Source organism: Fundulus heteroclitus, chromosome 4, assembly GCF_011125445.2.
Source record: "Fundulus heteroclitus isolate FHET01 chromosome 4, MU-UCD_Fhet_4.1, whole genome shotgun sequence".
Taxonomy (NCBI): domain Eukaryota; kingdom Metazoa; phylum Chordata; class Actinopteri; order Cyprinodontiformes; family Fundulidae; genus Fundulus; species Fundulus heteroclitus.
In genome coordinates this window covers 33,495,925-33,506,484 of record NC_046364.1, presented here as the reverse complement: position 1 = coordinate 33,506,484, position 10,560 = coordinate 33,495,925, and the positions used below count along the sequence as shown (strand labels likewise).

The following is a 10,560-nucleotide window of genomic DNA, read 5'->3' as shown; positions in this document are numbered from 1 at the left end:
TGTTTTTAAATGTTATGCTAAAAAGCTATTTTTATGACTTTCTTTGTAACCCATGAAAAAATAAAGCCAACGTTCTTCCAATATTTATTGACAACTGAAGGGTACCTTCAACAAATAATCAAGGCAACTGATAACTACACATTTAGGCAACAGAAACCGGATTCTTCTAAGCATAAACTGTGCATGCACTCCTTCACGGGGAGAAAATACGGTCGCTGACGATAAAGCCCAACGAAGCTCAAATATAGTTCCTGTTAAAGCAAGACGTTTTCCTGTTCTGCTAAACAAGTTGGAAACAGCAAAGCCGGATTGCTGTTTCCAACTTGAAACAGCAATCCCTCTGAATTCAAGAACCACAAATTACAAATCAAGGTTTCAAAACAATAAATACATTTACAATGTGCCAAAAAACCTTAAGACTGGGAAATATTCAACAAGTAAGACATTGTGCAAATCAAAAAAATAAAGAATGAGCCTGGTACACTTAAACTCTGTGCTATTTTCTTTACATTCTTCAGTTTGTCAATGTTTTTTTAAATTAACACTTCTCCAAATGAGATGGAAACAAATTAAAGGTTTTCATTAATGATGTGCTGAGCAGCAATCATTTCATATGAAAAAAATGCTTAAATATTTTGGTACGTCATGCAACCACGTTGGTAACATTCCCACTGAAGAGACTAAACATGCAAGGACCAAAGGAACGCCGTTGATTTGCCTGTTAAATACAACTTCTCTTAAAGCAGCAAATTAAATGGAATCAAAGCGAGTTCAAATACCAGAATTAAGGCACAGACAAAACAAATAAGGCCTATAATGTTTTGTTCTGGTTCAGAACAGAATCTATTCTGCTGTGAGGTAAATAAGTTCAACAGTATCGAAACAAAAACAAAGTTACATTTAGCCACTTTTGGAGAAGACACTAAATTAAAAAGTTAACGTCAAAGATATTCCTTTCAATCACTACTGGGTGGTAAACACACAGTAACGTTGCTAATCCTAGCTCTAAGTCACTGTTTACTGCACAGTAACAATAAAGGGTGGCTTCAGCACACAGTGCTGCTACTGTATAACCCAACACCCAGCTACTGAATAAGTCAGAGACGATGACAGACAAGGCCACTAAAGGACTTGGAGTGCTTACCTACAAGAAAAAAAAACAAAAAAAAAAAACAATACAAAGGTTTTTGTTTTCCCACATTGGACATCACGATCACATTTCAATAAAAAGGTGTGCAAGAACTCACAAGACTTCAACAATTACTATTTAAACTTGTGCCACAGCTGAATGCATAAGTGTCTATTTTAGCTGTTAAAATGACCCGTTATGCCCAGCCCAGCTTAGTGTTGAAAGGGAAAACCGACTCATTGCTTGTGTCTTTCATAAACCTGAAATGTTATAGCACGTGAAGCGGAGAGTTTACAGCGATCCTTGGGCCGACAGTAACTTCAAGGAGGGCAGCCATCCGATGCGCAAATGCGGACAAGACAGCCATGTTGTGCGGCCAACCTTGTAAAGGTTTCATGCGGTTTTTCTATGTAAACAAAATCTATGTTGGTTGCATCCTGTACTGCTGAGATGCAGGTAGCTCCAGAAGCTTTCAACGCCTGCTAATTTGACGACTGAGCTGCAAATAAAAACCAAACGCCACGAACCAGGGGTGCCAGGATAAGTGGCATTTCAGCCAAAACGCATACAATGTAACTCTGTGTGCAAATAAATATGTAAACCGTCACAGGAGCGAACACATCATGCCCACTGAACTAATAAAGTGCACCAAAGCTGTCAGCAGGGTTCCTACATATTTTTCTATAACATTTTTCCAGATATTTTCCCACTTGTTCCAGGCTCCTGGACATTTGTGGACAAAGACAGTTCCCCTGAACTGTTTAAACAGAAATCTCATTTGTCGGGTCTAGAAATCCTGAAACAACAGCGCTGAAACTACCTACCGATATTTCAAGTGGGGGTATTCCTGTTAGTGATATTAAACATTAATCAGAGGTTGTCTTGGGTCCAAAAAGTAGTAAAATGACTCGGATTTTTGAATGAGGGTGTCTTCAGTCAGTACAGCAAAAAGCAAAATACTCGTGGCCAGAAGGTTAAATCAAGGTCCGATGAGGAAAATCAAAGATAAAGAAAGCAGTTTAAATATAAATAAATGTAAAAAAAAACAAAACACTGCATTCATTTAGCATTAATAGATCTTTGCCCCTTTTAGAAAATTAAAAATGCAAGAAAAAAAAAAAGTTAAGAAAATTTTCTTTGCTCATCTAGACCAGCAAAATGGTGAAATAAAATCCTAGACTTTTCTAGACTGTAAGAACCCTGTGTCAGGATATACACCTGGAAATGACTCCTCCTCTGGAATTGGTCAAATGGCTACTAGAACAACACGGACTCATTCCTCCTAAAGAAAGAGGAATTTGTATCAGAACACTGTTCTGCAAAAGACTCGGAGAAATCTTCCCCACGTGGCTTTTCAGCTGTTTGGTTTGTCAGAGTGCTGAAAGAGGGCACGGAGTTCCTCGCATGTTTGGGTTTCCACGGAGCTGAAATGTGACTCCATGTTCCATGCCAGGTCCGCTGACAGGAAGTCGTCCATTACAGTCTGAGTTTCATTGCTGGTCAGGAAAAGGTGTCCCAGGCTCTCTGCCTGACTGGTCACGGTCTGAGTTTCCGTGCTGCTCAGCATCCTTCCAGGCTCGCCCTGACCTGCGTGGGTCTGTGAGGAAGGGCCTGCGGCGAAGGAGGGGAGATCGGTCTGCGTTTCGGTATCCGAGGACTCTGTGCTTATAGAGAAGTTTGAATGTCGCAAAATGGTGCTTAGGGGCATGCTGCTTCCGGCATTCAGTAGGAAATTGAGGTCAGTCTGAGTTTGGGTGTCAAATAGCTCAAGGTCGCTGGCTTGGGATCGGTTCTGTCCCTCGCTTTGATCAAGTTCATCCATGAGGAGGAAATCTGTCTGGGTTTGAATGTCCAAAGATTCCAGTGGTGTATCACCACCCAGCACCCCCAGCTCACTCTCCTCCGTCTGAGTCTGAATGTGCACAGCATTGAGGAACTCCTCAAAGTCAAAGTCTATGCCGTTGTGCTGCTCCTGAACAGAGCCTGAGCTTGACCCACAGCCAACAGAGGCCTCTGCGAGGACCTGGTGACCAGAGAGAATGTTCTCCAGGTCATTTAAAAGAGTTATTGTTTGGGTCTGATTGTCGGCCACGTTGCTCGCGCTGAGCTCATGTGTCTGCACTCCGAAACACAAACCACCCACCGACTTTGAGTCCTCATACAGATTGCTCCCCTCGGCATTAAGGGTCTCGTTTAGCGTTTGGGTAGAAACGCTAAGAGAGTCAGTCTCAAACAGGTCGGAGCACAAAGCGGCCTGATCCTGGGCCCTCTCCTCCAGTTGCGGCATTGCAAAATAAGTCTGCGTCTGCTTAGTTTTGTAAGGCAGCACAGATGAGCAGGGGGAAGTAATTTGGCTCAGGCACTGACTGTCTGTCTGCGCTCCAACGGATGACGTGGGTTTGGCTCTGGAAACGAACGTTTGAGTTTCAACACTGACTGGCAAGAGGACTTGGGCGCTCACGCTGATGTCTGTTTGGGCGCAGGACGACACCGAGGACTCGCTCACAGAGCACAGCCCCATTCCTTCTCCCGCACCCGCCGCTGGAGCCAGTTTTGACAAGTAGGACCTGTCAGTCTGGATGTTGGTGGAGGTGCTTCTTCCGCGCTGGCCCGCCCCGCTGCCAGCCAAGTCGTCCGCAACGGCGGGATCCAGATTGACCTGAACCCCTGTGCTGATGGGACCTTGGCTAGAACGTGAGGAGGGCAGGTAATCCTTGAAAGCAAAACTTTTTACATGCAGTTGGGGTATGACTGCGCCGGAGGTTTGTGGCAGGAGCTGAAGGGTGCTGACGGAGCCTTGGTTATCCACTGCGAGCACTACAGACCTCAGAGCGCCACTTTCGGTTGATGGGAGGAGGACGGGCAGGTGGGCCAGCTGCATAACTGGAACACTGACTAAAGCCATTTTGGGTTTTGGGAGAAGCAACTTCTGCAGACCCCTATGGGGGTTAGAGTTCTGGTTCATTGGATCAAGGATGTGCACAGCCGAATCAGAGGGGAGAGCCATCTCCGCCACCTCTTTAGCAGCAGGCGTCATTTGAACAGTTGACTCGTGAACCTTAACTTTCTCAGAAACACTCAAAAGTTTCTCCATCTTTCGCCTTTTAACGGGGGGAACTCTGTAAACAAAGAAAAACACGTCAGACAAAAACCATCAATACCGTTTTCTTGAAAATCCATGAAAAATGGATTTGGTCGACTGGTTCACATGCCTGTGTTCGGTAGGAATTTCATGACCAGTCCTTAAGATATGAGACAACAGGGCAGCTCTGCTGGCATAGGGGCAGCCACAGGTACACTCGTAGGTCTTCCCACAGTCTTCAATGTGCCTCTTCAGGTCCAGTTCTGTGCTGTAGCCATTGTTGCATTTGGAGCACTTGTGTTTTCTCTCCGCATGCATCTTCATGTAGTGCTACAACGATACAAATGTAAGTAATGTTTTATTAACAGAAGCACAGAAACCAACAGGAAACAATGATTGGTTACATAGACAGCGTTGTGTTGGGGAATCGTTGATCTTGGCATTTATGAGGATACCACCCACCTACATGCTGTTGAAGGCAAAGCATAACCAGGATGGAAACAGCTTCCCTGACAAAGCAACGAGCTGTACCAGGCCGTTAAAGGGTTCAGAAACAAAGAGCCCAAGCTGTAGACCCCCCCCTTGCTTAAGGACCTGTATTGTTGCAAAAATACCAGACTCCTTTTTTTTAATCTTAGGGTTTACTGTAAAGAGAAGGAAGCTTTTTTTTGTTTGTTTTTTTAAAAAAAAGGTTCAAACCGGCTAATAAATCATTGGATATTAAGGATGCGAGTTCTTACTTGCTTAACCAGGGAGAACTGTGAGAAGGGTCTGTTGGGGCCCCTGGGACAGCCCTCGATGGGACAGCAGTAAAGTTTTTGTGAGCCCTTCATCTCCTTTCTGACTGTGGGGTTGACAATTCCATCCTGAATGGGTCGGTCACCGCAAAGAGCCACAAGACAACAAAGACAAAGTTAAAACATTTAATTTTGTAACTCAGGTCAAAAATAACATTTTAAATTTGAACTTACTAAGCAGTGGAAAAAAAAAGTATTCAAGAGAGACATATGGTGGTGCTTTAAAACTTAGCAAGTTAAAACAAGCGATCATCTCTTTGTTACAACACTGCTTTTTGGAAATGAATATAACACCATTGTAGAACAATACTTCACTGTCCCTTAAATGGTTCCTCCTGTGTTAGAAAAATGCATGTTGGGGTGGAGCAGCAGAGTGGAGTAATAGAAACCCTCTCTTGATAAGTGCCAAACAACTTTTGGTGGAGTCAGTGTGATGGTGTGATGGTGGCATCTCCAGAGGTCTGCCATCCAAGATGTCTACGCCCTCCCCGAAGGATCAGGATTTATCTAAGGCTACCGCTGAAAACTGGGAGTCAGAAGGATGGAATGTCCTTTAGTCCTAACCCTCAACCTCATTGAACACGCATGCCGTTCATTTATTCACATCCACTAACTTGCAACAGATGCTGGGTGACGGACGGGATGGCATCCCTGAGCAGAGTGTGACCAAGCTGGTGACCGGCGTGAAGAGGAGGCGTCAGGCTGTTGTGACCGTGTAAGGCCTCCTCCGCCACACACTCTGAGGACCCTTTTTTGTTTTTTTTTTATTAACAAATCAAACCAATATGTCTGCTCAATCCAATATATGTTTGTAATAAAGAATCAATAGCAAAATAAGCTTGTTTGAAATTGAGAGCGGGGCAAGCTTTTCAAAGCTTGCACCGCTTTGAAAAGCTTGTCTGCACTGAACCTTATTCAGTGCAGACAGGGGGTTATTTGGCTCCTCACATCCACTATTGAGCATTTTTCTCATGGATAAACCTCACATAAACGAGCGCACTCTCACAAACATCTACTTGGATAGGTGCTTGGATACAGGTACTTACAGACTCACTTCCATACGGAAAACCCTTATCTTCAGCTGTCACTTTATACATGTCGTATTAATTAATACTGCATATTCTTCAGTGATGTACCAAGGCGTTGATTGTATCTGTAATACTTAATCGGCTGGTTGTGCTGTTCTTTTGTCATCTTTCTGCAGGTGAAGAAGCAGACTGAGGATATAGCGTTCTCTCCCTTTTCTCTCCTCTCTTTCACCTTTTCTTCCCACCTTCTTGTTTCAGTGTCCATATAATCTATAATATATTCCCTGCAAGCTTCTTGCATGTATAAATCAAGTGGAGCACTAAAGTGAAAGTGGTAAGGTTCCACTTGTGAAAGTTACATCTGTTAGGCTCTTTTTGGCATTAAGACAACAATTCTTATTGCCACATTGCCAGACAGGGCACTATTCTATAAAAAAATTAATAAATGAAATGAAACTACAATGTAATTGAAGAGCAGTCTTTGAGGTTTAATACAAGGGGTTGAACAAAAAAATATAATTTAACATGTAGGAATTGTTGCTATTTTTATACAAACGCTCCTCATTTCAGTGGCTCAAAAGTAATTGGACAAATAAACATAACCCTGAGTAAAATATTACTTTTCAATATTTCGTTAAGAATCCTTTGCAGGCAATGACTGCCTGAAGTCTGGAACCCATTGGTATCACCAAACGCTGGTTTTCTTCCTTTGTGATGCTTTGCCAGGCCTTTACTGCAGCTATCTTCAGTTGGTGCTTGTTTGCGGGTCTTTCTGCCTTTTGTCTTGAGCAGATTAATTGCATTCTTGATTGGTTGAAATCTGGTGATTGCAGAATATTCCACTTTGCATTAAAAACTCTTGGGTTGCTTTTGCATGTTTGTTTTGGATCACCTGTACTTTGAAGTGCCGTCCAATCAACTTTGCTGCATTTGGCTGAATCTGGGCAGAAAGTATTTCCCTATACACTTCAGAATTCATCCGGCTGCTTCTGTCTTATGTCACGTTATCAATAAACACATGTGACTCAGTGCCATTGGAAGCCATGCATGCCCATGCCATCACACTGCCTCCACCATGTTTTACAGAAGATGTGTTGTGCTTTGGATCATGAGCTGTTCCAATTCTTCTCCATACCTTCTTCTTCCCATCATTCTATCTAGTCAATTGTCCAATTACTTTTAGTCCCTTGAAAAAGAGGCGGCTACATATTAAAGAGCTGTAATTCCTAAACCCTTGCGCCGATTTGGATGGGAATACTCTCTCAACTTACAGCTGAGAGTCTGCACTTTAAGCCAATATTGATTATATACAATTTTATATGTTTTCATAAGCAGCGAAAATAACAAAACTTGTGTCACTGTCCTAATATTTTTGGGCCCAACTGTAAATGTTCAAGTCAAAAAAGACAGACAGTCACTTTACAGACAACGTAAATTGAATGGATGTACCAGACAAACACTCCCTGAAAAGTTATCGTTGAGCAAATACGTGTTGTGGAGAGCGGGGTCGTTGCTGAGCTGCTGGTCGCTGTACTTGTAATCTGTGATGGTCCCAATGCCTCTCCACATGTTATGCAGGATGTTTCAGTTGAAGTATTCCTTGACGCGCTGCTTGTACCTGTGCTTTGTCTTATGAATACCCTTCTTCAGCTCAATGCAAGCCCCGTTGTAGGTCAGTCTTTCTCCTGATCTGAATGCTGCATCCCAGGTCTTCAGCAGGGACCGTGTGGTGCCATTTACCAATAGTTTCTGGTTAGATTCATTTCACCGGGAAAGTGCCGCTCCACTAAATGCATTTAACACATCACAAACATGCAACACCGCCGCCACAACAAATGCTGTCATCTTTCAGCAGCCAAGGTCATCTCTAGTTGGTCAGATGCTAGAGGGAAGAAAGGCTAAAGCTAAGGTTGATTTTTAAAGGGCCCTCTGCTTTATCAGAGTGAAATGAGAGAGCAAAAGACTGCTAAGACTGCTATTAAAAACAAACAGTCTCTGAGCAGATTGTATCAGCCTACTTAATGTCAAAATATTTTCTCATCGGCTTACAGCCAAAACAGTAAGTTTAGATTTATGTGCCTGGCTACAGAAGAGATCACCTGTAACTTTTAAACACTGATTGCTGAGATAACTCATTTCCTCCAAAAATCCGTCTACTGCCGCTCAGCATCATAGACGGATCATAGACAGATGTTAATAATCTACTGCCCCTCAATGCTATTTAGGGTTATGAGAGACTTCCAAGAGTCATGCCAGACCAAAACAGTCCCTTTAGCTGCACGAAAAGACCTTGAGCCAAAATCTTGAACAAACGGAGATAAAACGCGTCGGTTCTTGAGGAAGACAGAGTCGTTTGGTCGGAAACATGAAAAATTAGCAAACTCAGAGCACGCTACAGCTGAGCAATAATGCATAAACTGTAGGGGTGTTAAAGCATTCCTAATATAAACCAATGTAGTGTCCAACACTATGCCTCAAGTCTTGCAGCATCAAGTCATGCATAATTCAGAAGAAGTGCAGAGTGAGAATTTGCTGTATCTAAGAACTTCATTACCAGCAGACTCTCTACTAACAACAATTTCACAAAGCAGCGGACTGATCCGTCCGCAATCGCACCGTTTGCCCCTTGGTTTGTCACCATTACGTCACGATTGGCACAGGCAATGGAGATATGTTAACAAAGATAAAACCAGACAAGGGTTGTGAACGGGGACAAAAACGACGGGTCCATAAAGTTGCTTACACCCAAGATGTTCACAGCCACATTTAACCAACGTCACTCTTTCTTGGCAAATCCACTGGGTTTACTGGGTCTTTACAAACTTCTCCAGCCTGCCTATATTCACTACTAAGAGCTAATTCAAATTCCCCCACTCACCTATGGTAAACAAAGAGCTTAGTCTGTTGCGGGACAAAGAGCAGCCTTTGCCAGAAGAGAACTTCATTCAAGGAGGGGAGACAGTGAGTTACAGCCTCCCACAGAAAGGTCCGATCCAGTGAGGACAGAAGAACCAATCTGACTTTTTAGGCCAAGATCTTAAACTGTCTCTGCTTAAGCTTAATAATTTATCACACCAGTATAAACCTTAAAAAGAGGTTTATACTGTCACTGATTCTATTATAATAGGGTGATCATGCACCTTTCCATTTGTAGGATCATGATGCTGCCTGTCAAAATACCAGAAGTATTCAAATGCCAATAAAGCCTCTGTTTGAAGAAATGTATCAATCATTTTCAACATGCCATTTTGATCAAAATGATTATACAAAACACAGAAATTATTTTATTTGAAACGTGCACCCCTTGTACATTGTCCTATTAATTGATATGGGAGAGCCCAGATTAATTTCCAGTCAGAAATAAACTTCCTGCTTAAAAGAAAAATGATGATTGCATCTAAATCTCATTTGTGCGATGAACTTGATGCTTTATTGTTATAAAGCATCAAATTACTACAATAGTAGTATTTACAGACGCACCAAACGATCTGCCTTTTTACTTTTCGAGTTAAATATACTGCAGATAACAGATGAACCCAAGTAAGCGGGCACAAAATAGTCAGAACTGCAACAAAGCTTACTCTGGGTTCAGTACTGATTACTATAATGTGTTCATCACGCCTATGTGTCCGTTATTAAAATTAAAACAGAATATAGCAACATAAAATTTAGATCGCTTTGTACAACTAGCAACATTAAGCTATTTATCCCCAGCATTGAAGCAATACTCAATTATTGTATTAGGCAAGAGTGTAAAATGAGGTTTGTTATGTAATTAATAGTAACAGATGATGGAAATAGGCGTTTAGCTTAAATGAAATTCAGTTTTTTTCAGCGCATTTTATTTTTAAAACACAACATACTGAGAAAACAACAACTGTAACGCATAATAACACGTGCTGGTCTCCCAGTGGCTAACTGGTTAGTGGTCACTAAATTAAAACCCCTCACGTTAAAGTGACCAAACCCCGAACCTTGGAACCAGGCGCTGGCTGGCTCGTCGCTACTCATTCCGTGCATTAGCCTGTGCGAAGTTGGATGACTTGCGTTTTTCCAGTTTTAGGGCGTTCTCCATCCCGAGTTAGCCAAATTAGCATTCCAGCTGCTCTTCGCGTTTATCCCGCACGAGTCGGGCAGGGTTACCTGGAACCACTTCACTCACCTTTATGCGGTGCGACTTTACCAGATGCATGTTCAACGCAGGTGTGTTGGGGAGAATCTTGCCACATCCTTCCACGGTGCAGAGGATGTTCGTCCGGACTTCTTTGGTCAGCTCGATGATGGTGGGTTTTATTATCTCCCCACACTGCGGCACGCACTCCCCGCAGCATTTCACGCCGCCCGCCGTCGAGTTATGCCTGCTATGTGCCTTGGCCGTTGCAGAGGCGGCCATGTTCCTGTGTTGACAGTCCCCCCCGCCCCACCGGCAGCAGGCTCGTGGAGTGAACAAGGGCATGACGTCCCCCAGTTTCGACTGAAAGGCAGCTCACCTCGGGGGCTAGCGTGCCCTCAGCTGTGACTGAA

At 43.1% G+C, this 10,560-nt stretch overlaps 1 protein-coding gene across 1 annotated transcript; it reads right to left on the bottom strand.

The window, feature by feature from the left end:
- Positions 1 to 336: 336 nt before the first annotated feature.
- On the bottom strand, positions 337 to 10,531 carry atmin (ATM interactor). Its single transcript, XM_012855114.3, has 4 exons — positions 10,199 to 10,531; positions 4,952 to 5,077; positions 4,342 to 4,541; positions 337 to 4,248 (listed from the first exon to the last, which is right to left on the bottom strand). Exons 1-4 carry the CDS (start codon positions 10,490 to 10,492, stop codon positions 2,484 to 2,486), a joined length of 2,385 nt encoding a protein of 794 aa, XP_012710568.3. The 5' UTR covers positions 10,493 to 10,531; the 3' UTR covers positions 337 to 2,483.
- Positions 10,532 to 10,560: the final 29 nt, after the last annotated feature.